This window comes from Rhinolophus sinicus, chromosome 15 (assembly GCF_057876585.1).
Source record: "Rhinolophus sinicus isolate RSI-liver-muscle chromosome 15, RSI-T2T, whole genome shotgun sequence".
NCBI classification, from domain to species: domain Eukaryota; kingdom Metazoa; phylum Chordata; class Mammalia; order Chiroptera; family Rhinolophidae; genus Rhinolophus; species Rhinolophus sinicus.
Window position 1 is genome coordinate 72998541 of NC_142515.1, and position 27988 is coordinate 73026528.

At 57.0% G+C, this 27988-nt stretch overlaps 3 protein-coding genes across 30 annotated transcripts; 1 reads left to right on the top strand and 2 right to left on the bottom strand.

Moving 5' to 3' along the window:
- Window positions 1-3243: 3243 nt before the first annotated feature.
- PCSK4 (proprotein convertase subtilisin/kexin type 4) lies at window positions 3244-9888 on the bottom strand. 4 transcript variants are annotated; one of them, XM_019743925.3, is made up of 15 exons: window positions 9634-9888; window positions 9244-9348; window positions 7649-7741; window positions 7447-7575; window positions 7280-7356; window positions 7097-7185; window positions 6625-6797; window positions 6324-6536; window positions 5811-5911; window positions 5630-5733; window positions 5441-5558; window positions 4855-5076; window positions 4516-4640; window positions 4171-4244; window positions 3244-4006 (listed from the first exon to the last, which is right to left on the bottom strand). In XM_019743925.3, exons 1-15 carry the CDS (start codon window positions 9826-9828, stop codon window positions 3920-3922), a joined length of 1905 nt encoding a protein of 634 aa, XP_019599484.2. In that variant the 5' UTR covers window positions 9829-9888; the 3' UTR covers window positions 3244-3919. The 4 variants fall into 4 exon arrangements, with proteins under 4 accessions (XP_019599484.2, XP_019599483.2, XP_019599481.2 ...); XM_019743924.3 differs by having other exon boundaries at window positions 3272-4006; window positions 4122-4244; window positions 7447-7539; window positions 9634-9885; XM_019743922.3 differs by having other exon boundaries at window positions 3273-4006; window positions 4122-4244; window positions 9634-9885.
- Window positions 9889-10555: 667 nt separating this feature from the next.
- Window positions 10556-15805, top strand: REEP6 (receptor accessory protein 6). Of its 7 annotated transcripts, none has more exons than XM_019744181.3 (6): window positions 10662-10905; window positions 13703-13796; window positions 13881-14019; window positions 14409-14487; window positions 14699-14785; window positions 15036-15103. In XM_019744181.3, exons 1-6 carry the CDS (start codon window positions 10791-10793, stop codon window positions 15071-15073), a joined length of 552 nt encoding a protein of 183 aa, XP_019599740.1. In that variant the 5' UTR covers window positions 10662-10790; the 3' UTR covers window positions 15074-15103. The 7 variants fall into 7 exon arrangements, with proteins under 7 accessions (XP_088648327.1, XP_088648328.1, XP_088648329.1 ...); XM_019744179.2 differs by having other exon boundaries at window positions 10663-10905; window positions 14319-14487; window positions 15036-15805; XM_088792201.1 differs by lacking the exon at window positions 13881-14019 and having other exon boundaries at window positions 10556-10905; window positions 14319-14487.
- A 149-nt stretch (window positions 15806-15954) lies between these two features.
- On the bottom strand, window positions 15955-27974 carry ADAMTSL5 (ADAMTS like 5). 19 transcript variants are annotated; one of them, XM_074337450.2, is made up of 16 exons: window positions 27360-27974; window positions 26216-26456; window positions 25728-25800; window positions 25549-25640; window positions 25203-25263; window positions 24944-25052; window positions 23635-23762; window positions 23240-23351; window positions 22814-22900; window positions 22507-22670; window positions 22084-22282; window positions 21936-22007; window positions 18711-18852; window positions 18376-18527; window positions 17171-17269; window positions 15955-16688 (listed from the first exon to the last, which is right to left on the bottom strand). In XM_074337450.2, exons 2-16 carry the CDS (start codon window positions 26233-26235, stop codon window positions 16249-16251), a joined length of 1950 nt encoding a protein of 649 aa, XP_074193551.1. In that variant the 5' UTR covers window positions 26236-26456; window positions 27360-27974; the 3' UTR covers window positions 15955-16248. The 19 variants fall into 19 exon arrangements, 14 of the variants coding, with proteins under 14 accessions (XP_074193551.1, XP_074193552.1, XP_019599730.2 ...); XM_074337451.2 differs by having other exon boundaries at window positions 26216-26558; XM_074337453.2 differs by having other exon boundaries at window positions 16521-16688; window positions 18376-18469; window positions 27360-27971.
- Between the last annotated feature and the right edge of the window lie 14 nt (window positions 27975-27988).

The following is a 27988-nucleotide window of genomic DNA, read 5'->3' on the forward strand; positions in this document are numbered from 1 at the left end:
AGCTCTCCAGTGAGAGGGGGTCCCGACTGGGGTGCCCAGCATCAAAGGCAAAGCCTCTTATATCTTCTCTTGCCCACTTGAAGAAGGGAGCTGGCGCCTTCTAATGGAATTTGTCTATCAGGTTTGCTGTTTGCCCATCCTGAAGGGATTAACGAAATAACTCATTCCTATCTATCAGATCTGCTCTATTTGGCCAAAAGGGATTTACGAGATAACTTATTAACCTTAACCTCAAGGCTCCATTACATTTTGTCCTGGAGTTTCAGGATATGGCTGCCTTTGTTTATTCTGCCAGGGATCTTCCTGTCTGCCTAACAACATGCAAACTAACCTGTCTCAATATGAGGTGTGATAAAAAAAATACAGTGAATGCTGGGGTGGCTGGTTAGCTCAGTTGGTTGGATCATGGTGCTAGTAGCACCAAGGTTGCCAGTTCAATCCCCTGCATGGGCCACTGTGAGCTGCGCCCTCCTTATAAATAAATAAATAAATAAATAAATAAATAAATAAATAAATAAATAAATTTTATTTAAAAAAACATACAGTGAGTGCCGCTGTTGAATGCCACCCAACAGAAAGGCAGAGATAGAAGTGGTACGTCGAAACTCAGTAATAGTGTGTGACAAGTTTCAACTTGTTCAGTGCAGTCAGGTGTGAGCTACAATTGAGAGAAGGTGTGTTTTAGTGTGCCGTAAACCATCCTCCATCATGACAATGCTCCGTGTCACACATCGCTTCTGGTATGGCAATTTCTGCCAAATAAAAACATTACGGTGTGTCCTCATCCACCTTATTCACCGGATCTGGCACCATACAACTTCTGGCTCTTCCCCACTCAAAATGACCATGAAAGGTAAACGTTTTGAATTGATTCAGGACATTGAGGCAGCCACGACAGCACAACTAAAGACAATACGAAAAAGGACTTCCAGAACTGCTTCAGAAAGTGGCAAGAATGATGGAGTGTGTTCAAAGCAAGGGGGATTTATGGCAATGTGTGTTTTACTGTAATAATTTTTTTGTTTAAACATTTACCATATTGTTTGATCACACCTTATGTATATTTACAGCTATACAACCATCACAACAGTCTAATTCTAGAACAAGATGAGTGGGGGAGCTGCTAAGGACTCTGGGGGAGAGAGGGGAACACGTAGACCCCCTGTATCCCCACCTGATGGATGTGAGCCCCTGGAGGACAGGATCTGTGTCTGCCCTGTTCTTTGATATATTCAGAGCCTGGTACACAGTAGGCACTCAATAAATGGGGGTTCTTTGATACCAAAATGTTTTATATTATATTTGTATGGTTCTTCTCCAGTTCAATAAATGCTTTCTTTTGCAATTTTTTAAGTTGAGGTAAACTTCACAAAATGTAAAATTCACCCTTTTAAGGTGCACAATTCAGCGGTTTTAGTATATTTACAAGGTTGTGCAACCATCACCACTATTGAATTCCAAAATATTCTCATCACCCCAAAATAAGCCCCATTCCCATCAGCAGTCACCCCCACCCGCCTTCCCAGTCCCTGACAACCGCTAACCCACTTCCTATCTTTGGATATGTCTTTTCTAAACATTTCACATAAATGGAATCACACTGTGTGGCCTTTTATTTCTGTCTTCTCTCACTGAGCATCATGTGTTCAAGGTCCATCCACGTTGTAGTGAGTGTCGGTGCCCTCTCCTTTTCATGGCTGAGTAAACTCCAGTGTGTGATTGAAGCACACTGTGTTTATTCGTTCATCTGTGGATGGACGCTTAGGTTGCTTCCATCTTTTGGCCATTGTGAATCCTGCTGCTGTGGACATCTGTGTACAGGTTTTTGTGCGGATGTCTGCTTTCAGTTTTTCTGGGTACATACCTGCAAGTGGAATTGCCAGGTCACAGGGTAACTATGTTTAATTGCCTGTGAAATTGCCTGACTGTTTCCCAAGGGGCTGCCCCAAGCCAGCTTATTTTGCATGCCTACTGTGTGCCAAGCAGGAAAACTGCCTCTTGATCCTCATAAACATTTGGTGAGACCGGTGCTAGACTTGGTGCTGTGGCACAGGTGAGGCCACGGAGGGTCCGAGAGGGAAGCTAGGGGCCCCTGGCTAAACAGCCTGGTCCTGCTAGGGTCGGCTAGGGGCTGGGCTGCCATGAGACTGGGTGTGTGGACAGGACAGGGAGGAAAGCTGGGGAAGACAAGGTAGGGAGATGAGGCTGTCTCCTCCCTGGCTGGCCACCTGCTTCTACAGGGCCCAGCTGGGTACCCGTGTCTCCTCCCCAGGCAGATCTAGGCAAGGGCTCCATGTCTGTGTCTAGTTTCAAGTGCTGAGGCATCAGCCTCCCACTGCCCAGCTGCAAAGACCTGGACAGCCTCACTCTTCAAGGCTTGAGGTTGGTCAACTGAGCCCGGTAGCCAAGCAAATATCCAGACTCCCAGGGCCACAGAAGAGGGTATTCTTGGGGGTCTGTGGGCTCCTGCAACAGGTGAGGCCTGCCCCATCAAGCCCGAGTGAAGCCCCATGGTCAAGGGAACAGGCCAGCCTACACTCATGGAAATCCTCTCCCAACTCTGAAAATCAGGATGAACGTGTCCCCACTCCATCAGTGTGTGTGAGGACAGATGAGGGACATTTAATAGTTCATCTGCACCCCCTTTCCCAACCCACACCTCAGAATCCTCTTTCTGTTCCAGAGAGGTGGGTAATCCACTTTACAGATGAGGAAGTCAAAAACAGGGGGAGGGAGACAGCAATATACCTCCAACCAATAATTCCCTCAGCTTCCCAATGGCCCTCAGGGAATGGAGAAGTATAAATGTTGGAAGCTCCTAGACACGCTTCTGTTAGTTCTCAGTGTCAACAGGATGGGGGTGGGGAATGTGGGGAAACAGGGAGGTAGGTCAGCAGGGGGCTGGGCCCTAGGAGCATGTGGGCATCACAAGGGACCCCTGCCAGCTCTCACCTCCAACAGCTGGGTTCTCTGGGCCCCAGGTTGATCTCCGTTTCTTTGTGGGCTGCTAGGTCCTCCAGGGGCTGATGGCTGGGGAAGACAATTTCTAAGCAGTGCACCAGGGAAACCCCCAACCATTCCAGCAGGATGGGCGGCCCGCCCGTGCCCCAAAGAAGACCACAGACTTGGCACCTCCTGTTCAACCTTTATTTGCAAATTCTGAGGTCAGACATGGTGTCTGAGACTCTGGACAGTGTCACTGGCTCTGCTTCTACCCCTCCCCCCTTGCCCCACCAATTCAGGGGTAGGGAAGGGATGGCCCCATCCCCACCACCCCAACCCCACTGTGTAACTAGATGTCTCTCTCTCTCTCTCTCTCTCTCTCTCTCTCTCTCTCTCTCTCTCTCTCTCTCTCTCCTGGACCTGCCGAGGGTTGCAGGATTCCATGAGGGCCACCTGTGGCCTTCCAGCCTCATTGGCCAACCATGGCTTTCCGGGGGCAGGTTCTCGCCCTGGGCGCTCATCTGGAATGAGGGAGCAGGACAGCAGTGCCCATCAGGGGCCTAGGCCAAGGCGAATGTTGACTCTCCTAGCCTGATGTCTCCGGGGTCCAGCCAGCAGCTGTACTGAGGTGGTGACAGGGGTGGCTTCTGGCACTGGCAGGACCCACATATGATGGAGGGCAGCCCAAGGAGAGAATGCTGCAGAGGAAGGGGCTCTCAAAGGCCACAGCCAGCAGGGTCAGCATCATGGCCTGGGCTGGGCCAAGGTGACAGCGGCAGGGGTGGGCAGTCGTGGTGGGCTGGGGGTGTCCATGGGGGTGGTAGGCCCTGAGCAGGAGCCCCAGTGCTTATCCAGGTGTAACGTGGAGAGCAGGTGGTTCAGTCAAGTGGGGAGCTGCCACGGCAGGTATAGCAGGAGGAGCGGCAGCTGGAGCATACACGCAGGGCGGGCACTGCCAGGCGCCCCGGCCCAGTGGTTATGACCTGGTGGGTGTGATTGAAGTACCGTGGTGGGCAGTGGGAGAGGCAAAGGTGGCCCAGGATGTAGGTGGGGCTGTGGCATTCTGCACAGGGAACATGGAGACGGGGGTGAGGCTGAGGCCTGTGGCCCTGGCCCACCCACACGCCCAGGGCTGCACACACAGTCAGCAAGCAGGCCATGCCGCGCCGGGCACTCACCCTGGCACAGCCCCTCTGTGTCCCGCTGCACACACGCGCTGCTGGTCACCTGGGGTCCCATGGGCCGTGCTGTCATGTCCTCAGTTGTCCCATAGAGCAGCAGTGTGTAGCGGTACAGTGTCCCTAGGCAGGGGTTGCAGTAGATATGGGGAGGAAGGAGGGAAGCTGTTTGTGGCCTGATTTTCCATTCTGGGCTCCACTCCCCAGCCACCCCCACCCCACCCTGGATCCTCAGACTCAGATGGTGCCATGGCCACGCAGGACCCATTGTAGGACACCTACAAGGCACTAGACATGCCAGCTTACAGTCTCTTCAAGGAGACCACTGGGAGCCCCTCTGCAGTAGGGTAACCGAGACTCGCTGCAGAGCCCCCAGCCTATGCCCACCTCTCACCTGTGTTAAAATAGTAGCCCTTGTTTTCCAGGCCCAGGGTCCACAAGCCCCGCGGGTCCTCATCCCAGAAGTGGGTGGACATAAAGATCCAGTTGTTGTAGCCTTGGCCGCTGATATCGAAGGGTCTGGTACAGACAAGTGGGGGTAGGGCAGAAGGGGGGCTTCTCAACCAGTCATGAAGGGGCCAGTGAGACACAGCAAGCATCTGACTGTGGTGCCAAGTGCTGGCTGAGGGACTGGCTTCCATGGGATATTGGCCACACCTGACCCCACAGTACACTTGTCCCTTCCTGTGCAGACCCACAGGGCCAGGTCCCCTGCCCCCCCGACACCCCGCACCTGATGGCCACCAATGTGGAACGGGTGCCCATGGGGCTGGTGAGTGAGATCTCCAGGTCCCCGCGGCGGCTATAGGACAGTGACAGCTGCACCTGTACGTGCTCCAGCGAGCGGATGTAGTTGGTGTGACCAGCACAGGCCGACATTTTCTTCCTCACGTGTGTCAGTGGCAGGATGGGGCTGGGGGTGGTGTGGAGGGTCAGAGCCCTTCCTGCCAGCCTGCTGGGGGAAGGGTGGCCAGCAGGCGAGGTCTGGGCTTAGATCAGGGGGCCACTCTCTGGCTTTACAGATGGGTAAACTGAGGCCTCAGGGCCTGCCTCCCATGTTTCTGCCCCCTGGGTATTAATTACAGGTGTGGGGGAGGTCTGGAGAGGTAACAGGTATAAGGCGAGGGCTGGGGGGTGACAGATGTGAAGAAAGGGCTAGGGTGGTGACAGATATGCGGGAGGGCCGGAGAGGTGGCAGATGTGAGAGAAAGGCTAGAATGGTGACAGGTGTGAGGAGAGGTCTGGGGAGGTCACAGCTCTGAAGGAAAGCCTGGGGAGGTGGCAGGTGTGCAATGGCTGGGGCCGAGGACAGTGCTCACGTGGGGGTATGCAGGACCCGAATGATGCATTTCCTCTGGGGCTGTGTGGGCAGCCACGTGCGAGCCAAGTCCACCAGCACTCTGGCATCCAGGAGCCCGTAGCCGTAGTGGTGGCTCACTGCATGGAGGGGTGAATGTCACTTGTGCTGTGGGCACGATGTCCCCACCCACCACCTGGCCCTGCTGCACCTTGTCGCCCCACGCCGTTGGTCCTCCAGTCCTCGGCCTGAAGCTGTGCCTGCCCGGACGCACGGACCACCAGGTGCTGCATATCCCTCCATGTCAGGAACGGGCTGGGGGCAGGTGGGGTGTGAGCTGGGGCCACACCTGGGGAGCCAGGGCATTAGGCGGGGCCCCCATCATCACCTACTTGGCTTCCAGAGCCAAGGCGATCATGCCCGCAGCCAGTGGCGCTGAGGCTGAAGTGCCCGTGTGCTTGTCGGTGCACTGGTGGTGCAGGTCGGTGGTGACCTGCAGGCGGAGACAGCGGCTTGGGGCCAGGGCGCACGAAAACCCGGCCCTTGTACACAAAGCACCAAGGACTCAAGAAGGCACTGCAGAGCATTACAACAGGCTGGGGGGCTGAGCGCCTCAGAAACAAGGGGCGGGGGGGGGGGCGACAGTAGGGCTGGGGACTGGGACCCATGTCTGTGCTCCAGCACTGCAGGGGCAATCCTTGGGAGGAGGAAAGATGAGGGGACAGGAGGGAAGATGGGGGCAAACAGGAGGGAAAGTGGGGTCCCAGGAGGGAAGGTGAGAGGACTGGGGGAAGGTGAGGGTACTGGGGGAAGGTGGGGGCCAGGAAGAAAGAGGGGATAGGAGGAAAGGCAGGGACCAGGATGGGTTAGGCAAGGTGGATGTGGTGGCGGGGTCCACTGCTCACGATTTGGGGGTCGGTGACAACGCCACTGCTGTAAGTGGTGGTGAGGGTGGAGGCACAGGCCTCGCTGTACCAGGGCACGTGGCCCTGCCGGGTTGTGCTGCCCACAGAGAGCGTGTGGATGCTATTGGTGTAGCCATCACAGTTGCAGTTGTCATAGTGCAGGCCACCATTGCCTGACGCCCAGATGAAGAGTGTGCCCAGACCCCCACGGCCCTGCATTTGGGGACAGAGATGGGGACGGGGGTGGAGTGTCAGCATCGTGAACAGGCACAGGCCTTCTGTGGCCCCAGGCTGCGCTCACCTTGGTAACACCACGCCTGAAGGCCTCCCGGGTGAGGATGCCTGGGCCATCCACTGTGCGGCCATCATCCTCGGGGCCCCAGCTGGCACTGTAGATGTGAATGTGCTGCGGCTGCAGGCTCAGTGACTGGGCCTCGATGACATCGGTGATGGTGCCATCCAGCATTCGCACGCCTGCACAGGTGGGTGTTGGGCCTCGGCGGATAGCCCCGCCTGCGCCACAACCCATCCAGGCCAGCTCCAGCCACCCTGGCAGAGCCCTCTCCCCACCACCAGGGAGTGTGGGGGGCGTCTGTGCTGGGGGGTTGGCGCGCTCATCTCTCCCCACCCTGAGTCTGGGGACTCTGCATTGCCCAGTGGCAAGGGTGTGGCCGTGAGAGGCTTCTTCCCCTGGTTGATCTGCCAACTCTCCCTGGCATTGCCAGCCACCCAGTGCCACCCAGTCCAGCCTCTGTCCTGGCGGGCCTCAGTACCTCCAATTCGGGCATTGTAGGCAACGCCTATACCGCAGAACCCATTGTTAGCTATGGCTGCCACTTCCCCAGCACAGCGGGTTCCATGCCTGGCCCCAAGGCAGAAAGGGGTTCCCGTCAAGGCCTCCTGGCCCCCAAAGGGCACAAGGGCCACCCCCAGGCCCTATGGGATGCTGGGCTCACCGGTTCTCCTCACTGGGTGTGTATCGTGGCTGGGGGTCCGGGTCATAGTCGTTAAAGTCATAGCTGGCCAAGGGGTCCTGGGGGTGGGGTGGGGATGTGAAGGGGGTGGGATAGTCTGTGGGACAGAGGCAGACCCCCCTTCCCAACCTGTCCCTCCAGGGGCTCACGTAGTTGGCCCAGAGATCCGGGTGGTCCTTCTCGATGCCGTCGTCCAGGATGGAGACCACGATGCCCTGGCCTGACAACCCCTGGCTCCAGACCTGCAGGATGTTCAGATCCGGCTGGACCTGGTTGTTCTGTGCCGGGTGGGGCTGGAGTCAGTGGGGATCCAGCACAACCCCAACCCATCGCCTGGCCCAGCCTGCTCACCATATACCACTGCTTGGAGAACCAGGGGTCCGTGGGCACCATCAAGGAGCGCTTCACCCGCCACCGCAGCGTCTGCTGCTCAAACCACTGCACCTGAAGGGGTACACACGCCAAGGCAGGGGCTGGACCCATCTATCTTGCCTCACACCCATGCACTTTAGAAGGTCCTGTCCCACGGACCAAGAGGACATGCCCCTCTGAGACCTTCCTGCCAATTCCTAGTCAAAAGGCCTGTGTCTAGGGTCTGCCTGGGCTGCTTCCCGGGGTCTACTAAGGAGCGATTGTCAGTGGGGCTGTGGTTGGTGTGGGATGTGTGTCTGGGTTGTGACTGCTTGTCCTGGGACCTTGTGTTTGCTGGGGCTGCTCTTCAGGGTCCCCATGTGCCTGGGGCTCTGCCTTCAGAGGGGGCCAAGGCCCTTGGAGCCCCCATTCCCAGGGCCCACGGACACATGGCCACTTCCCAGGGACCTGTCCTCTCCCCTGCAGTGGCCAGTTCTCTCTACCACCCCCTTTACCGTGCAGGACACCCTTGCATACCCACTTCCTCCCTGGTCCTCCAGCTGTACCCCTGCCTCAATAAACCACTCTTAGCACACAGCAGCAGTGCTCTCTGTCAAAATCCTCCCGTGGCTCCCTACCGCTCTCTCCAGGGCCCACAATGCCCTTCCTATCTGTCCCCCACCAGCCTCTCTACACTGCTGCCACAGTGGCTGCCCCACCTGGGCCTTTGCACATATTGTTCTGCCTCCCTGGGGCTGCTGTTCCTTTCTTGTTGATCTCCCACCTGCCCCCCAAACCAATTCCTGTCTCCCCCACCCCCATCTAAGCAATCAGGGTCATCATCTTCCCATTTGCTCTGCTCCAATCTTGGGAGCTGGCCCTGATTTCTCTCCCTCAGTCACATGCACCTAATCCATCAGCAAGCCCGGCCTATCTCTTGCAAACATCTCCAAGTGGCCACTTCTCTCTGTAGCCAGTTCTCCAGGTGGGTTTCGAACCATCAAGCTTCTTGCCTCTTTGCCGATCAGCCCCCCAACCCAGCCCCATACCTCTTTGTGGCTCCCAAGGACTTGCTAGACTCAGTTTCAAATCCTCAGCTTGGCTTCTAAGGCCTTTTCCCTATCTGTCATCTTTCTGAGCATCTGGAGACTCGGTTCTGGTGCCAATTCAGTCACGGCCTTATTGAGTGACTTCAGACAGGATTCCTCCTCTTTGGAACTGTTTCTTCCATCACAAAACTGGCCAATTCCCCCTCGTCTACCCCATGAGCTAGCATGTTATCTGCCCCTCTTTACGGGGCACCTTGATCTGTCAGGATGAAACAAAGGAGGGATAGGGGGAGCTTGGGGGGCAGGGATTTGCGACAAGAATTATATTTTTGTGCCAGGCCCTGGGGTGAGCACTGAGCCCATGCTTGATCATTTGCTTTCCACAGATGTTCCCCATCTGAATCCCCACTGTGTAGACTGGGGGGCCAGGTGGAGACCATGACTCAGAGCAGGTAACTTGTGAAAGGTCACAGCCATTCATAACAATCACAAGAATAACAGGAGGTGGCTGAGACCACAAGTGGGCAGCCTCGAGGCCAGGCTCACCTTGGGGTCTTTCTTCAGGCGCAGGCGGTGGCCCCAGTGCGGGGTCAGGGACTGCTGGACCACGCCCCGGTGCCGCAGGTGGAAGTAGTGCCCATCAGGGAAGATCTGGGAATGTGGGGAAGCAGTAGCTTCGCTAGGACCGGCTTCCCTGATAGAGCCCCCGCAAGACAGGGACCAGCCCCTTTGCTTGCTTCCTCCCCCAACCAGGTGGCCACTTGGAGGCTATGATGCCCTCTGAGGGTCCTAGAATCTGAAGTTGGTCGAAGCAGGGATGGATTGGGGGTTCTTGATATTGAGGGGACCTGGGGGGCCCCCCTCCCGTCAGTCGGGGCCTGGGGTCTTGGGTTGTCTCGCCCCCGTCCCCTTCCCGTCCATCCGGGTCCCACCCACCTGTCCCAGGTTGACGAAGCCAAATTTGCGGGCTAAGCGCTCGGCCTCCCGGTAACCCTGGGACACTCGCACGGCCCAGCTGCTGACATAGATGGGGACCCGGGCCGAAGCCCACCCCACTGCCAGGAAACAAACGAGGACCAGGTTCAGGGTCAAAGCCAGGCGCAACCAGAGAACAGTCCAGGCGGGCCGCATGGCGCCGGGGGCGGGGCCGGGGTCTACAACTATCCCTCCCCCTGGCCAAACTGCCGAATTGGTCCAACAGCCCGCCCCGCCCCCGGCGCCATAGCAACCCCTGAAAGGCTTCAACTCCCAGCGGGCCTTGCGGCTCCCTATTGAGGGGCGCAAAGATCCGACAGAAATAAGAGGGGGAACACACGCTTGCCCTGGTTTTTTGCAGACCCAAACCCTCTGGAGCCTCAGTCTTCCCATTTGTACAATAACCCAATTCTTCCAACCCAGAGGAGCGGGTTCACTGTTACTATGATTGACCCGCCCCTTTATTTAGCCTCGCCCGCTTTTCTACATACTCCTCCCACTAAAAAAATATCAGCCCTGCCTCCTCTCCAGCCCAAACAGAATCGTTCTTTCGAGTAAGTTCCGCCTCCTCAATTTAGCTCCGCCCTTCAGATTCCGTCCCGCCTCCTTTATGACCAGCCCCGCCCCTCCTCTGTTCTTGCCAATGAATCCCTTCCCATTTCTCCAATCAGCTCGGGCTTTTCTCAGGCCCCTCCCACCAGTTCCGCCCACCCCAGCACGCTTCGTTCCTCCCCTGCTCCACCCACATAAAGGCTCAGCCAATAATCCAAGGCTATGACCCCGCCCCTCCAATCAGCTACGTCCCTCTCCCGCTCGGCCAATTGGCGTCCTCGGCCGTCGCACCCTGCCTCCTACCTCTGGAGTCGCGGCTGCGGCGGCCGCGGCCGGCCAGAGGGCAATGCGACAGGGGAGAAGGGGCAGGCCCCACCTCCTTTGTCCGCCCTGCCCTCCCATTGGCCGGTGCGAGGGACAGGGGGTGGAGACCAGCCCCGGGGCGGAGACCAGCCCCGGGGCTGTGCGGTGCGGCTCGGTTCGGGGAAAAGCGGCGCGCGCTCCGCAGGGTCGGTTCGCCGGGCTGCGGTCGAGCTCGGGTTGCCAGCCCCGGGACGGCCGGTGCCATGGACGGCCTTCGCCAGCGCTTCGAGCGCCTTCTGGAACAGAAGAACTTGGCCACCGAAGCGCTAGAGGTGCTCGAAGCCAAGACCGGTGTCGACAAGCGGTACTTGGCCGCGGGTGAGCCGTCCGGGGGCGCTCGGGACCGCTGCCCCATTTCACCAATGGGCACACTGAGGCCCTGGGGCAACCGGACCTCAGACCTGCCCCACTCCGGCTGGCCCAAGCTGCGGGGTCCGGACCTGACGGCGGGGCGTGCCCCGCTGTACCGCGGGTAGACCTAGATATGGCGGGGGAGGGGTCGTAGATCTGGACCACGGTGTGCTACAGGTCCTCTCCTGCCCCCGCGTGCTACCTCAGGCGAGAGCTACCCCTTTCTCAGCCCCCGCAGCACGCCCACTCTGGCCCTCGGGTCTGGAGGCCGGTCCTCTGCCCCCTCCCTCAGGGCTTTGGGTGCCCGCCAGGCCGAAGTCCGGTTCTTCCAGTTGCCCTGCTGTCCCCCGGGGAGAAGGGGGCAGGTAGGCAGCCAGTGCCCTGAGTCTCGCCACCCCTGTCCCTGATGGACCCCAGTCTGAAAGCCAGTGTAGCGATCTCGTTTTTCCGAAGGGATGCCCCATGCCAGGAGGGAAAGGTCACGTCCACCTCCCCTCCCATTGTTTTCCTGCTAGTACCCTCCTTGGCCTGCCCTCTCCCTGGCTGCCCAAGGGCTTCGACCCACTCTGCATGAATAGTTGAGTTGGAGTTGGGTTGTTTGACAGCTGTGTTCATTTTGAAGAAAGCTTGGATGGGGACCCAGGAAGAAGGGGGTCCAGCCACACCTGACTGTAACTTCCATTCCAGTCCCTCCTCTTTTTTTCCTCCTCAATGGCCTGGTGTGGCTCCTGCCACTTTCTAAAACTGTCCAGTAAACACCCATTAAATGCCTTCCTTCCCTGTTTTGCAGTGCACCAGTCCCACCCACTTTGTCACCTCTCCCAGGAAACCCCCCTGGAATGAATCACAAAGATGCTGGGGTGGGAGTGACTGGGAGAGCTCTAAGTGAGGACAATGACAGATGTTTTGAGCACCTTCCATTTGCAGATCCTGGGAATCCACTTTCATCCCATTTCCCCATCAATCGGGGCGTCCCCATGCCAAGCAGCTCAAGGAAGATTCAATATCTGTCCCCCCCAGGTTCCTAGTGCCCAACCCATGTCAGCTCAGCCGGGGACTTTCCCCTGGGAGCAAGCCATTGACCTCCTGCCTGGCTTTCCACATCCCTGCTACCAGTGGGTGGGGGATTTAGGTCACAAGCACTGGGGAGGGGCCCACCAGGGAGGCTAGTGGTTACAGGGAGGAAACTGAAGCCCAGAGAGGCAGGGGCTGTTGGGAGGTTGCCCCTGCCACCTGACCTGACTGGAGTATCCACCCCTCCCCCACCCCACCTACCCTGGGCCCCATCTGTTGCTGATCTCAGGTTGTGCCCCCGCCAAGTCCAAGGTCATCCTCCCATTGCTGAGGCTGCAGGAATAGGGATTGAGGGGAGGGGTGCCCTGGGAGAGCCGCTGCTCCCCCTCTACCGATTTCCAGAGAAGGGGTGACATTTCCCCACCCCCTCACCCAGATGTGGGAACCCTTGGACCCCACCTGCCCCAAATGGCCAAATCCCCCTTCCCAAGTAACAGGAAACCCAGAGGCGCCAGGTGGGGAGGACCCCCTCCCACTCCTGACCCCAGGCTCAGATAGAAACTAATGCAGGTAGAGGGAAGGGTGGGGGTGACTCTGCCCTTTGGTCCACGAGTGACCTGTCTCTGTGTGTGTGTGTGCAGATAACAGCCTCAGGGGAAGAGGCGGGAGGCTGTAAATGCTTCCAAATGACCCTGGGCAAGTTCCTCTCCCTCTGCTTCCTTCTCTCATTGCCTGAGACAGAACAGGGAAGCACAGAGCCCCATACATAAGAAGTGCTTAATAGATGTGACAGTTACCATTATTGTTTTCAGACTGACTAACGCTCCTGGCTGCCCCCACCCCCCACACTATTCTCTGAGCCTCATTGCTGTTTCTGTGACCAGAGGCCCTCAGTAATGTGTGGAAAGGACGAGTCTTCTGTGTTGAATGTATTTATCTCAACCCACAACACTAAGAGGCAGGGCCACTACCACCCCATTGACAGATGGGGAAACTGAGTCTCCAAGCAGAGAGAGACTTGCTCAGTGTCATGTGGTAAGTGAGTGGAGGAGCAGAGGGCTCTCCAAGGTCTGGGGGCTCTAGACTGCCCTTTGCTGCCTCCCACTAAGACAAGGGGTCTAGAATGGGACTATGCGCTACCTCAGGACACTTGGCAGTGTCTGGTGACATTTCCGGTTGTCACAATTAGAGGGTTATCCTGGCATCAAGTGGGTGGGGGCCAGGGAGGCTGGTCAGCAGTGCTGATATTGAGAAACCTCACAGTAAAAGTTTAAAATGCCATTACCTTTGTCTGCTCTCTGGCAATTACGTCTTAATGGCAAAATAGCCTCACTTTTAAGTTTTCCTCCAATTACTTACATTCAATCGCTGGCATATTGTGCCCATCCCCTCCTATAGGACCTGGAGTGAGGTGGTTATAATTGCAGACGATCACTTATTCATTCAACCAACATTTAGTGGGCAGCTACTCTGTACCCACCAGGGCAGAGCTCCCCACCTACATTTGGGGACCTCACAGTCCCATGCGGGAGATGGATCTCTTAACTGATTACAGACATAAGACTCAGGGCTCAGGGCCACAGGGGTATCACCCAGGAGTTGCAGGGGGATGTGTCCTGGAGGGGTCACTGAGGCTTGTAGGGGGAGTAACAATGGTGGACTGTATCTGCCAGGCCAAGAGGAGGCCCGGGGGCCTGTGGGCCAGGCACAGAGTGAGCCAGACACCTACCCACGCCCCTCTTTTCTGCAGGAGCCGCCACTCTGCTAAGCCTGTATCTTCTGTTCGGTTACGGGGCGTCTCTACTGTGCAATCTCATTGGCTTTGTGTACCCCGCATATGCTTCGTGAGTGCCCCTGGGCTGTCCAGGTGGGAGGCATCTGGGGGGCCTCTGGCAGGCAGTCCCTGAGCCTGCTTGCGCCTTCCCCAGAATCAAAGCTATAGAGAGCCCAAGCAAAGAGGACGACACTGTGTGGCTCACCTACTGGGTGGTGTACAGCCTGTTCGGGCTGGCCGAGTTCTTCAGCGATCTACTCCTGTCCTGGTTCCCTTTCTACTACGCGGGCAAGGTGGGTGCTGCAGGACACACACAGGACAGGGTCTCCAGGGAGCAGGCAGGCGACCAGAGACAGGGCCCTTGGGGCCCGCCCTGCTGTTCCTGGGATGTCATGGGGGAGACTTAGCCCCTTCCCTGCAGAAACAGGCCCAGCCAGGGGTTGTCTGACGGAGATAGCCCAGGCCCATCCTGACGGGTGTCTGACGGGGGTGGCCCAGGTCCACCTAGCCCAGTGTCTGATGGAGGAAGCCCAACCCTTACCCAGGAGGCACAGAGCAGAAGGCCAAGTGTGACTGCTGCCTATACCCGCAGTGCGCCTTCCTGTTATTCTGCATGGTTCCCGGGCCGTGGAACGGGGCTCACATGCTGTATCATCGCGTCATACGTCCACTCTTTCTAAAGCATCACGAGGCCGTGGACAGTGTCATGACAGACCTCAGCGGACGGGCCCTGGACGTGGCAGCCGGAATAACCTGGGATGGTGTGTGCTCGTAGGACATGGGGGTATCCGTCTGTCCCAGTCTCTGTCAGTCTGTCCATCTCTCAGCCCACCCATCCTCACTCACCTTCACTTCTGCCTTCCCACTCCTGACTCTGACTGGCTTCTGCTTGGCATCTTGGCTGCTGGCATCTGACACTCTGCGTTCCCCTCTTCACTGTGCGCCTCTCTCTCCTATGCTCTCTGGAACCAGTCCTGCAGACCCTGGCCCGCAGCCGGGCGCTCGTCACCTCAGCAGCTGGGGCAGTGGGTCCCCCACTGCCCTCAGAGCCAACCATAGGTAACCCCCACCCCTAGGAAGTAGGGCCTATATGTGTGCGTTCATGTGTGCGTGTACACATGCATTTATGTATGAACGTGGGTCCACATGTGCATGTGTGTTGAGTGCATGTAGGATGGCTGCTGTCCCCTGGCGCGGACCCCACCCTGGCCCCCAGCAGCCTCCATCCCACTGTCCAGCAGCAGAGTGAAGCCCCAGGGGCTGAGGGCACCACCAGACCTGCCTCACCCCCATGGCCCTCTCTCTGCAGCGAAAGTAAGCGTGACCCACTTCCAGAAGGACAAATGAAGTCCCCACCCAGCCCCAGCACAGACCTACTGGCCAACCAGCCGAAGGACACATCACACCCCAAGCCCAAGAGCTCCACGGATTCCTCAGCTGACTCACCAGCACAGCCCACCACTGTTCCTTTGTCCTCAAGCAAGCCAGCCCCTGGGAGCTCCTCACATACCACCTCCCAGCCTCAGTCCCCGGCCAGTGGCCCTGCCAGTGGCTCCAAGCTGCCCCACAAGCCCCAGGCTGGGCCTCAGTCAAGAGCGCCTCAGACAAGAGCCAACTCCTCTAGCCAGCCCCAGGCCCCCAACCAGCAGCGCAACCGGCCCTCCATCATTTCCTTGGGCCCCTCCCAGTCAGCCCACCAGGCCTCAGGCTCCATGCAGAGTCCAAGCACCTCCTTCCACCAGGGGCCCCCCATCGTGCAGTCCCCCAGTGGCACTACCATCCCCATGCAGCCCCCTAACAAGAGCCCTAGTGAGCCAGGGGACTTAGCCCCCAAGGCCTCCAAGTCCAGCAACCAGCATCAGAAGGGGTCCCCAGCAGAGCCCCCCACCAGCACTTTGGTGCGTGAGCAGCCTGTGTCCTGCCAATCGGTGTCTCCTCTGGGGTACTGCTCAGAGTCTACCACTGAAGTAACCTGCAGCTGGCCCCGCCACCGCCCCTGGCTCCAATACCTGAAGCACTGTTGGCGGTTCAAACACATGGCCTGCTAGGAGAGGGCACAATAAAACTCGTCTGGCCGGCCTTGTCTCTGTCTGTCCTGGGGGGCACTGGGGAGGAGGGCTCTGTAGGGACCATCCCATCTAATCTGGAATGGATGCTGTGTGGCCCCACTTTACAGATAAGGAAACCCAGAATCAAGGTCTTGCCAAGCGGCTGAGATGAATCGGAGATGAGAATTTCAGTCCAAGTCCTTTGTTTGGGAGGGGGTCTCAAGGAGCTCCAGTAAGGAGCAGAACCTCAGATGGGAGGGTAAGGAGCCACACAAGTGGGCGTGGCCAAGACCGGAACAGCAGTAGGCACCTAGAACTCTGGGGCCATGTTTTGTACCCTGAGAGGGGCTGGACCCCGGAGGCATCTGCACTCACAGTTGGGGAGGGCCTGTGGCCCGGGTGTCCATCACAATCCATTCCTCTCACCACTCAGCTCCTGCCCCCCAACCCACCCAGCTCTACTTCTCCACGTTTCTAGTTGGTGACAACTTCTGGTGCAAACACAAGAGGAGAGTTAGCAGAAAGAACCACAGGCTCCAACACCGCAGGTGCTCCCAAGGCTGTGACTTGGTGGTTCTCACCCCAGGGCGATTTTGTCCCAGAGACACTGAGAGGTGTCTGGAGACACTTGCAGTTTCTGGCCAAACACATCAGCCAAGTCCTGCAATCCTTTGGTACATTATGCCTCTCAGTCCTTAGCAGGCCCGGCTCGTCCCCAGCTGGTGGTGACCCTGTCCATCTAAGATAGTTTTCCGAAAGAGGAGGCAGTGCTGTGCAGCCATCAACACCACAGCCCCATGTGTCATCGTTGAGAACTCCAACGAAGGGAGGGGAAGCGCTGAGTGCTTCTGTGGAGCACTCCGAATCATTCCTTCCATCACTCAATAGATATTGAGTGCCTGTTGTGTCAGGCCCTGTTCCAGGAACAAAGGGCACAGTAAATAACCCAGAGAGATAAAAATCCCTGCTCCCGGAGATTTGGAAAGTTGACAGCATGATAAATATATAACACATCAGAGGGAGGTGAATATCATGGGGGAAAATGCAGCCGGAAGTTGGGGGGGTGGGGCTGCAATGTCAGGGTCAGAGAAAGACTTCCATAGGGAAATGACATTTGAGTAGAGACATGAAGAAGGTGAGGGCACAAGTCTTGTGAGACTTGGGAGACGGGTGGTCCAGGCAGAGAAAAGAGCCTGTGCAAAGGCCCTGAGGCAGGCCTGTGCCTGGCGGGGTGGAGGAAGATTGGGGAGTGAGCGAGGGGAAGAAAAAAGAGGTGAGTCTGGGGGTGGGTTGGCCATGCAGGTACCTGGATGTGATGAGGACTTTGGCTTTTACTCGGGGATGTAAGATTTGTCAGGAGGGAGGAAGGGAGGGTCAAGGGTAATCATTAATGAACCTGCAACCTCCTGAGAAGTCCACATGGGCACTGGGGACAGAGATCTCTGAATCTGCTTATTGCTGGTCCAGCTGTTTGAGAATGTGGTGTGGTGGAGATCTGGAGGAGGAGATGGCGGTGCTGGCCTCGCTCTGCACCTGGCATCGCCCCACCCCACCCTGCCGTGCCTGGCGGCAATGAAACAGCTTCTGGCTGCGCCCCTTGAAGGCTTTCCCTGGGGTCCCACCCCAGTCAGCTAACCAGGGAGCACAGGTGGGGAGGACACACACCTGTCTCACCAGGTGGAAACAGTAACCTTTATCCCCTCAATCTTGTTCTGTTTTTAATCTAAACATACAGGAGAGTATAACCCGCAAGTCATAGCTAGTCAGACAATATGGCCAGCCCCTGCCAGTCACTTCCCACCCCTAAACATAGCCCCACGCAGACATCAGGTCCATGTATCTTCTGTCCTCTCTTGTCTGACTCAGAGCTGTGTCCAACTCACCACCGCTGCAGGAATTAGCAGCACTTTGCTCTTTTTTTGTTGGTGGATAGCATTTCATTCTATCGCTGGGTAAGCAAGGGGTTATTCACCCCATTCCACTGTTGGTGGGCATTTGAATAGTGTCCAGTTTGGGGTTATTGTGACTAAAGCTGCTCAGGACATTCTAGGACTGGCCTTCGATGCACACAGCTGTCAGAGATTGCAGAGTGCAGGGTGAGCGGGTGGGTTTCCTGAGGCGGCCAGAACAAAGCACCACAAACTGGGAGGCTTAAAACAACAAAGACTGAGTCTCTCACATTCTGGGGCCAGAAATTTGAGGTCAAGGTGTGGCAGGGCCATGCTCCTTTCAGAGACTCTAGGGGAGGGTCTTTCCTGCCTCGTCCAGCTTCTGGGGGCTCCAGCACCCCTGGGCTCGTGACCACATCGCCCCATCTCTGCCTCCGTCATCACATGGCCATCTTCTCTGTCTCTCCTCTGTGTGTCTCTCATGAGGACAGTTGTTATTGGGTTTAGGGCCTACCTGGATAATCCAGAATGATCTCATCTTGAGACCCTGAACTTAATCACATCTGCAAAGACCTTTTTTCCAAACAAGGTTCCATTCAGAGGTTTTGGGAGTTGGGACATGGACATGTCACTTTAATGTACTATCGTGACTTGCATTCATCTATAGCAGACACAGCCAAAATGTTTTCCAAAGTAGTTACACCAACCTCACCTGAACGCCCACATCTATTCCTGTGGGCTGTAAGGCAGTCCAGGGCTTTCCACAGCCCTTTGAGTGGACACGTGTCCTCCCATGGGTCAGCCATCTGGTACAGGGTCAATGAGAGAAGGGTAAGTCGCAGGCATTTGACAGGGGTGTGCCGTCTGCAGAGAATTAGAAACAATAAGAAAAACATGACTGACCCCCAGAGCTGGCATTTGGAAATATTGTTGAAAACAATCTTTTGTGGGGCTAATGAAACAATCGCAGTTACCATTGTTTTACTAACATGGACACAAGTTTTCAAACATGCCTGTTTTAATTCTTTATCCTTTAATAAACATCACCTCCTGTGGGAAGTCAATTTGCAGAATTCCCAGTTCCGTGAGGACGCAGCCACCTGTTTTCTCGGAAGTTCCTGTCTGTACCCATTTGCAGTCACTTCAGGCAGTGTTTGGGTCTCTAACCCAGATGGGCCCTGGGTATTCCCTGCAGGGATACAATAACTAATTAAAAAAAGGGCCAGGAGGGGTGGCCTGATGGCTGTTTGTTAGAGAGGGAGCTCTCAACAAGGTTGCCAGTTCAATTCCCGCATGGCATGGTGGGCTGTGCCCCCTGTAACTAAAGATTGAAAACAGCACCTGGACTTGGAGCTGAGCTGTGCCCTCCACAACTAGATTGAAGGACGACTTGGAGCTGATGGGCCCTGGAGAAACATGCTGTTCCCCCAATATTCTTCAATAACATTAAAAAATGCTATTTAAAAAAGGGGGCCAGGAATTGTAACACCCTCCAAAAAAACAGATGTCCAGTCACTTTGTTTCCGTCATCCTATGTAACCCCCTGGAGTTTTTATTTGTGTTTCAATATAAAACAACGAAACAGTGTAATATTTTTGCTTGGCAAATGCAAATGTTAGCTCCTCTCTGAACTGTGTTGAGAATTTGAGCATCTTTAGAATTGTAACATTTTATTCTCTTTCAATGGTTAGATTGTTTTAAAGCTAAAGAGGGAAAAAAAAAGTAATATTTACTGTGACCTAGGAGATCATTACTGGAAATAATGTTGCCGCACAGAAGAGGGGCTGTAAAGAGGAGTCACTGTTCAGGTGGTCACAGGCCACCCTGACTGCTGGAGAGGACTTTGCACTGGCCCCTCCCTGGAGCACCTGTCTTAACCCAGCCAGTCCTGATGGTTCAGGGGTAGACGGCAGGGGTGCCCCACAGAACCCTGTGGCTGAGAAGGCCTGAGACCCCCACTCCCTGACACAAGGCAGAGAGGACAACCTCGGGCCAATGGTGGGAGGAATGGAGCTGTGGGTGGGTGCTGCTGTAAGGAGGTGGGTGCGTGGGGAGCGGCGTTCCTGAGGAAGGCAAATGCTGATGAAAGAAGTGGATGTCCATGAAGGCCAGTTGGGGTCTGCAGGCAACGCAGGTGCCTTGATTCACTTTTTCCCTCATCCTGCCACTAGGGGGCGCCCCGCCCATACGCTTCCCTCTAGAACTGTGCCTTACTTTGCCCGTGCTAGTGGGGACTCGGGGATCCTCTAACATCAGCTGAAGATGACAGGGCCAGGCTTGGGACCGCCCAGGCATTGCTGTCCCACTGGCATACTGTAAGTGCTCAATAACTACCCATCGAGGAACTCATGAATGAATGGAGGGGTTAGAGAAGGACTCCAGAAAGAGTGTGATTCCCATGGTCAGAGCCAAGAAGGGCTGAAAGGGTAGTTGCAGATGGGGAAACTGATGCCTAGAGAGGGGCCTGGTCTGGCCTAAGGTTATCTGCAAGGTCAGGGACTGAGCCCATCCAGATCTAAGACACACACATCGTGTACCCCTCACCCATCCGAGGTAGGGAGACAGAAGGTGACCCCTCCCCCATAAGGAAGGGCTTGCTGGGCCACCCCAAAGACATTCCCAATTCTCATAGGACCGAGGTCGGCCCTCCTGCTCCAGAATATATGAAGAGAATCTATTCAGAACATATGAGGATGGGGACAGGCTGAGGGCAGGGGCTGTGACTGCCTCCTCCAATGGGAGGGCTCCCCTTCGTGTGGCTCTGAACCGGCCATGTGGAGGAAACTTGGGACCTAGAAAAGCCCCCTGCTCCCCATCCTTATATGCCTTGTCCTCACCCCCCTCAAAGGGTCAGACATACTGAGGGGAGGTGGGGGCTGGACCAGGAGTAAGAGGGGATGGGGCGCATACAGTCACGTGTGTGTATGTGCTGTGAGAGTGCGGTTGTGGATCTGATTAACATCCCTGTGTCTACGTGGCACCCAGCCAGAATTGCTAAGGCTGTGAAGATTATCTCTGAACTTCCTGGTAGCCAGGGCAAAAGGGGAAATGAGTATGTTACAGTGTCGGTTAGGCATGTCTTCTATGGGGAATGCTTGTTTGTGGTTGGTAGTGTCTCTAAATACATGAGGATGTGTGGGTAAGTGGCAGCAAGAAGAGCGAGCATAGAATGTCAGGGAGTTAAAGTGATGAGCTTTCTGGTAGCCAGGGCAAGAGGGGAAACTGATACATTACAATGTCTCATTGGGCACGTCTTCCTCAGGGCCCTGCTTGTTTGTGAGAGTGTCTAAGCAAGTGAGTGTGAGGCAAGGGAAAAAAAACAGACCCAAAGTTCTGAATATAAGATAGCTATGAGTTTGCTGGCAGCCAGGGTGAGAGAGGTAATAATAAGAGTTAAAGAGGCAATTCAGTGTGTCCTTACTAGTGCCTGCTTACTTGTGACAGTGGATCTGACTACATGCAGAGGTGTCTACGTGTGTGTGAGGGAGGGTCACATAGCTGTGGTTGAGAGATATTTCTGAGCTCCCTGGAAGCCAGGGCAAGAGAGGAAATAAGTTGAGTTTGAGCCTGATCAGGCACATCTTTGTTGCTCTGTGTGGTGGGGTCTCATCCGGGGGCTCAGACAGGGCAGTGTCGGGCGGCCAGGCGTACACGACTGTCCTCTGCAGGGCTCCAGGGCCGGGCGTAGCCGGCGTCGGGCAGCAGCAGCCGGTCCTGAGTGCCATCAGAGCTGACGAGGCGCCGGGCAGCCAGCAGGTACTCTCGATGGAGGGCCAGCAGTGGGCAGGGGCAGCGGCCTGGCGCCCACACGTACTCGAGGGCCCGCAGTGGGGAGAGGTTCTTATAGATGAGCTGCACACGCACCTCATAGCGGGTCTCCTGAGCCCGGTAGAGGCGGCCCAGCACTCGAGCCCGGAACACTGTGGGCAGGGTGGTGCTGAGGGTGGCTGAACTCTCCAGCCTCCACATACCCCATTGCCAGATGAGGGAACTGAGGGTTAGGTGGGGTGTGGGTGGGGGGGCCTGGGGACTGTGAAGAGGGGATGGGGTTAGCTGAGGCCTGGGGTCAGCATTAGATCTGGGATCAGTGAGGACTTAATTAGAGCAAAGGGTCAGATCAAGGAGTCAAATTAGGGTCAGAAGAAGGGGTCAAGGTGGAGTCAGGTCAAGGAGTCAAGGGTAAAGTCAGATGAGGGTCAGAGGTAAGCAACACAGGAGCCAGGCTCAAGTCAACTAGGGACCAAGTGAGGGTTGGGGAAATAGTTCTCTTACCAAAGTCGCTGCCGCAATAGTGGAGCAGCCGGTGGGCACGACCACGGGTGTCAGGGCATGGTGGGCAGGGGTCTGTGTTTGGGGGGGTGCAGTCAGGGCACATGCCTCACCTGCCTGCTTGCCCCTACCCTGGCCATCCCCACCTCACCTGGGGAGGGGGTTAGGGTCCGTGGGGGGATGGCAGCAGGCGATACAGGGGTCTCAGGGGGCTGAGGTTCCACCTCCCGAGGTTGTGGCTGTCGCAAAGACCAGCTCAGGGCCTGTGCCTGCTCCTGGAAGGGGCCATAGCGTTCCCGAGGGAGCCAGAACTCAAACTCAATGCCAGGGTTGGGCTCCTGCAGGAGGACCTGAGGGGAATGTCACACACTAGGAAGCTGAACTCCGAATTGATGGCCCAGCCTCCCACCTCTGACTTTCTACTCTTGCCTCCCCTCTTTAATTCTCTACCCTAGCCTCCCCCCTCTGACCATCTCTAATCCAGCCTCTCCCCTCTGACCCTCTGTCCCCAGCCTCCTCACATCATTTCCCCCGCTCCACGTGCCCTGTCTTCCCCTGAAGGCCCGGCCCACACCTGTAGGAGCAGGTCTTGGGAGGTGGGTCCGGCCGCATGCAGCGTTTCCTCTGACCCTGTTGCGCGGGTGTAGACCACGCGGGTGCCTGCTGCCTCGTAGGTCCCGGGAGGGCTGACCGCCCAGTTCCCATTGAGCACGTAGCTCCCGTCGCTCACCATCAGCGCTGCAAGAGAAGGGTCAGCCGAGGTACACCAGAACCAGCCCCCACGCACCTCCCCGACCCAGGCTTTCCCCTCCCCAGGTCTCAGTCCCCCGGCTGCACCCGGACGGACAGCAGGGAGCATCGACCCTCCGACCCTGCGATACCCAGGTGGTTGCGGCTCCGGTGGGCTGCGCGGATGTGTCTGGCGCCCTCGGGGATCAGAGTCACGTTCCAGTAGCCGGCGAAGGCTCCTAGGTGGGAGGGAAGGAGGATGTTGGGGTGTGGGTGGGGTGTATTTGAGGGATGCTTTGAGAATTAAATGAGACACTGCGGGTAAAGAGGTTAGCCAGGGTCCTGGTAACCCAAAATGCTCCGTAAACGTTTGAAGTTTATTATCGTTTGAGGTAATGAAAGAGTTAAAACCCATCTGTTCTGGGGAGGGTGGGACAATCTGGCAACGACCAATCAGAATGACGAGCGAGAGGGCGCTGGGCCGCAGTCTGCCCAATCAACACGGGACTTTGCTTCCGGGCCGCGGCTCCTTAAAGGGCCCACTCTGGAAGAGCGGAGAGGACGGGGCTAGCGGTCACCGGCATCACGAAACACGCGCTGCACCAAGAGGCACGAGTCATTGGCGCCGCCGCAGCGGCCGCAGTGGTCCTCGCGGGCGTCTGAACCCATCAAACCGTCACAGCCGGCGCTCTGAAGGGGTTGGGAGGACACAAGTCATAGAGAGCCCCTCCCCCTCCTGGGATAGGAGGCGGGGCTCTGATCACTAGAGGGTTGGGGCCTAGGGACGAGGGTGGAACCTGAAATGAAAGAAATAGGGCCTGGGAGTAAAGGGGCGGGCCCAGAGGGAGGAGCCTGGGGTGGAGCCTAGGGAGGGCGGGGCGTATGGAAGAGGGTGGGACTAGGGAACCAAAAGGAGTGGGGTCTGGGTGCTGGGGCCAGGAAGGGAGGTGGGCGGGGTCTGGGGAGTCCTTACGAGGCAGCGGCCAGCCACGCAGAGGCCCTGACTACCCGGGCTGCAGGGGGTGCCATCCAGGACACGTCCGAAGCTGTGGTAGAAGGCGTGACCCACAGCCAGACAGTTGAGGTCACACTGGTTGGGCGCTGGGGGCGGGAGGAGTAAGTGGGCCGGGCGTTGTCTATCCTAGTTCCAGCCCCCTTCCCACCAGGATCCCCCAGAAAGCCATCCCTTTGGGCAGATGAGGTCCAGAGACTCAGCCAAAACCACACATCGAGGGTGAAGCGGAGCCAGAACTGGACTTACGAATTCTGCCTCCAGCTACCTGGGACTCTCCAAGCAAGTATTCTGGCCCTGCATGCATGCATACGTGCATTCATTCATTCATTCATATTAAGTACTAATATCAGAAGCCCTCACGTGTTATCCATTATCAACATCATTTCCCATTCTTCATTCATCTTTTATTCATTTATTCACTCATTCCACAAACACTCATTGAACACTTATTTTCCAGATGGGGTTCTAGGCCCAGCATTGGACAGAACTCAATCAGTGCTTGGGACCTGTACCCAGCAGGTGTCCAACAAAAAGCGTCCGGTACCGACTGGGTCCCACATCGCCTAGGTTTGTCTCTGGCCCTCCCCAGGACTCAGTTCCCTGGGGCAGAGGGGCACAGTGGGCAGTCTTCTCACACAGGCTTATAGCCTTGATCCCTGCGCCTGCCCATTAAGCTCCCACCTCCCTGAGCCTGGCTGGCAGACCCTTCATGGAACAGAGCCTGAGCTGGCCCTGGTGGGCCTCTGTGGGGGTGAGATCATGGCAGATTTCCTCCAACTCTTAGGGCAAAGAAATAAAAAACAAAACAAAACATGAGGTTGACGGATGGAACTTTACCCATTCTAGGTTTTGCTTATTTGTGCCTGCCCCCACCGCTGCATCTGAGGCTGTCTGTCTCCCTTAAATCAGGAGGCGCACTGCCCCAGGCATATAGTTACATAACTCGCTATTTTCAGTTCAATGCGACATTTCCTGCTACTGGGGTAAGTTTGAGAACTGTTGGCCTTTGGATACAACTCCAAGTAAATCCTCAGCCTGGTGTTCAACTCTGTGCAGAATAGACCCTGCCTTCCTCTGCCCCTGCTTTACACCTCATACATGCTTTTTCCCCTTCACTTCACCAACTCCTACGTATCCTTCAAAGCCCAAGTGCTAATGCCCCCTCCTCCTTACAACCCCCCCAAGTTTCCCTTTCTTCGTAGCAGCCACTTCTCCCTGACAACTCTGAGTTGTTCCCTCTGGCCCAACAGGAGGGCAGGTTACTCACCGCCATAAAAGGGTACCCATTGGTAGGTCTTCTGGGGGCCTAGGACAGGGTGGCCATTATAGAGGGAACACTGCAGGTCTCTGAAGAGCACGGCCCCTGGGGGACAGTCCTGGGGATAGAGATGGGTGTGTCAGAGGCTGGGACAGCCTTGGAGGAACCCAGAGAAGCTGGCAGGGTGGCAAACATATTTGGGAGTATGAATGGGGAAGCAGGGGGCTTCAGGTCAGACTAGAGGGTCTGGGCGGTGGACAGAACTTACCGGCAACTGGCAGAGGCGGTACTCATGGGTGTTCCCCCAGCACAGCTCTTCCCTGGGAAATCTGTGAGGAGCAAGATGGCCAGAGTGTGGTCAGGCCCCTCAGGAAGCCCCTCCCCAGAGGCAGTGTGCACATCCTCCATCCCCCCCAACCCTACCCACATTCCAGCTGGATCAGTAAGATTAAAAGGCACAGCATGGTGGGGGAGGCGGAAGAAGGGGAGGAAAGGCACAGCATGTGTGGGCAGGCAGAGGGTGCGGCCAGGGGCTTGGCTGGGCTGGCAGGAGAGGAGGGGCAAGGACCCACCCGCTCTTGCCCCGCCCAGCTGAGCTCCAGCTCCCTGCTCACCGGATGCAGCGGCGGCTCCGTACAGAGAGACCCCGCCCACAGGAGCTGGAACAGGGGCTCCAGGAACCCCACAGCGTCCACTCGCCTGAACCCTACTTGGGGAGAGAGAGTCACAGTCAGCCTGGAAGGGAGGCTGGATCCCCATGCTCAATGCCCACTGGGTTCATGTCCCCCCTTACCTGAGCACTGCCCCCAAAACTACAGTTCAGGAGGGTCCACAGCAGGAGCAGGAGGTTCCGGAGGGGGTGGGGTCTGCGGAAGCAGAGAGGGTCGCTGCAGTGGGGGCATCAGAAGGCCAGGGGTTGAAGCCAGCTGTGCCCTGATTGTGATTTGGGGCAATAACTTAGCCTCTCTGAGCCTTCCTTCTCATCTCTGAAAAATGGAGTGATAATACAGCCCCCCTTACAGGAAAGTTTTGAGGGATCCGTCGGATCAGGTAAGAAAAATGAGAGGCACAGAGCCTGGTATGGGGATAGAGAGTTCAGAGAATTATTTATTAGTTTCTTATTGTCTTATGATGCATACAGTAGTTGTTTAATCAGTGTCTGACAAAACAAATCATTCCAGGGTAGTGCACAGGTGTCTCCAGGATACAGACCCCTCATTATTCTCCCCAGCATCATTGCTTCTATCTTTCTGTGAGGCCAGAAGCAGCCACTCCACTTACCCAGGCCTCAGTTTCCCCATTTGTGCAGTGGGGACCAGCTGGGATCAGTCAGGACTCTGAGACCTTGCAGAGATGGGGTGGGTCAGGGGTCAGGTCCCTCCAGGGCCCCCTCAGCTCCCAGACCCTCAGCAGCAGGGAGCCCCTGGATTGAGGAGGGGCGAGGAGGGGTGACTTGGCCCTGGACCAGCTGTAGCCTCATGGCCTCATGAGCAGAAGGTGTGGGATGGAGTGCCAGGGTGGTCTGCAGACGGAAAGGGGCCACTGATGAAGATGACGCAGAAAGAGGGAGGCTGGGGGTTTGCTGGGCTGGCGACTTCGCCACCCCAGGCCTCAGTTTCCCCAGCTGTCAGGGGAAAAATAAAGCCACTTGACATCTACACCCTCCACATGACCGTGCCATTGGCAGAGTAAGGGGGGAGGGGAGTGGCTGCCTTGTGAATCCTTTCTCGGGCCAGAGCCAGGGAGCCCAGCAGTCAACAGTGCCCGAAGGACGCACAGGACAAGCTAAAGTCCTCCAGCCTCCGAGCTTCTGGGCACCAGACCGGAGAAGGCTGGGCTCTGCTGGACCCATGGCCCCTCTTGAGCCTCAGTTTCCCTGTATCTCAGGCCCTTTTAGCTCTGACATTTAGACCTGGGGCAGCAGAGGTATGGTGCCAAAGTGGCTCCAGGTGCTGAAAACCTGGGAGATTGCCGGGTGGTCCCCATCTCTGACCAGAGCTGTGCAGCCAGTTGCATTTCTGCCCCTCTCTGAACCCAACGGGCAGGCTGGCGCAGGCTGGCCCAGGAAGCAGGAAGAAGTTTGATAGAGGAGAGGAGACAGTGAAGGGGCGTTGGCCTTCTGACACCCGCTCCCGACTGTGAGGTGGGGGTCTAGGTGATGGAAAATGAGGGGCTAGAAGAACATCCTCCCATTCTCCAGAGACCTCTCCTTAAGGAGCAGGACATTCATACTCTGTTTAGGCTGCATTCCTAACTGTGGGTGTGACCTCAGGACAAGCCCCGCCTCTGGGCCTCAATTTCCCCAGGAAGTGGGGATGGGCTTTCTCCCACCCTGGGGATTGCTCCCTCGCCACACACCACCCTGGGCCCAGGGAGGGGAAAAGACGCCGACCCGGACAGTGGGGGGATAGGAAGAGGGACTTACCGGTGATGTAGAACCTAGGCAGCGCGTCCTGGCTCCTCCGGCGGCCCCAGGGCGAGCGGAAGCGGCGGAACCCGCTGGGAGGGGCGAGGGGAGCCCGGGTCGGCCCCTCCCACCCGGCCTCCCAGGGCGCACCCAGGCCGGGGTCCAGAGGGGCGGCGGCCCCGTGCGCCCTCGCGCGGCTGTGGCGCGCTTCGGCGCGGATCTACGGCAGGGGACTGCCTCGCGTGGATCCCGTATCCCCAGAACCGCGGTCTGGTGTCCGACAGTCCATGTCCCGGCGACTTTGGGAATCCCAGGGCGGGGGAGCAGCGCGGGGACTGGCTGCCCTTACACCCACCCCAGGGCTGCTATTCCGGGCGCCGTGCTCAGGGCCTGGGAATGTGCGCGAACCGAGGTCGCCCTGCCCGGGTTCCGGGAGTCCGGGGCGCTGCCCCCTTTCCACCGACGTTTAGACCATGTCCCCGCGAGGATTCCCATTCTCGGTCACTATCTCCTGCTCCAGTCCTTCCCTCTTCCTTTCCCTCAAGGTCACCCTACTTTGGAACCCGCGCGCCTGGGTTCTGATCCTGGGATTACCGACCCAGGTCCCGGCCATCCCCAGCTCAGGGCCCCCAGCGCACTGCGGAGAA

Bases quoted from the DNA above. Each gene is read 5' to 3' on its own strand.
- PCSK4 (XM_019743922.3), bottom strand. From the start codon at position 9,828: ATGCGGCCCGCCTGGACTGTTCTCTGGTTGCGCCTGGCTTTGACCCTG. The intron at 7,357-7,446 runs GTGAGCCCCTGG...CCCCACCCCCAG, and splicing joins CGGATCTCTGGGCCAACTAC to GACCCCTTGGCCAGCTATGA. The intron at 5,912-6,323 runs GTGAGCAGTGGA...CTCCGCCTGCAG, and splicing joins TTGTCACCGACCCCCAAATC to GTCACCACCGACCTGCACCA.
- REEP6 (XM_088792200.1), top strand. From the start codon at position 10,571: ATGCGACAGGGGAGAAGGGGCAGGCCCCACCTCCTTTGTCCGCCCTGC. The intron at 10,906-15,035 runs GTGAGCCGTCCG...CTCTCTCTGCAG, and splicing joins CAAGCGGTACTTGGCCGCGG to CGAAAGTAAGCGTGACCCAC.
- ADAMTSL5 (XM_074337450.2), bottom strand. From the start codon at position 26,235: ATGGGGAAACTGAGGCCTGG. The intron at 25,641-25,727 runs GTAAGGGGGGAC...CTCCCCAAGTAG, and splicing joins GTTTTGGGGGCAGTGCTCAG to GGTTCAGGCGAGTGGACGCT. The intron at 22,283-22,506 runs GTGTGGGCCGGG...CATTCCCCTCAG, and splicing joins CCCAAGACCTGCTCCTACAG to GTCCTCCTGCAGGAGCCCAA.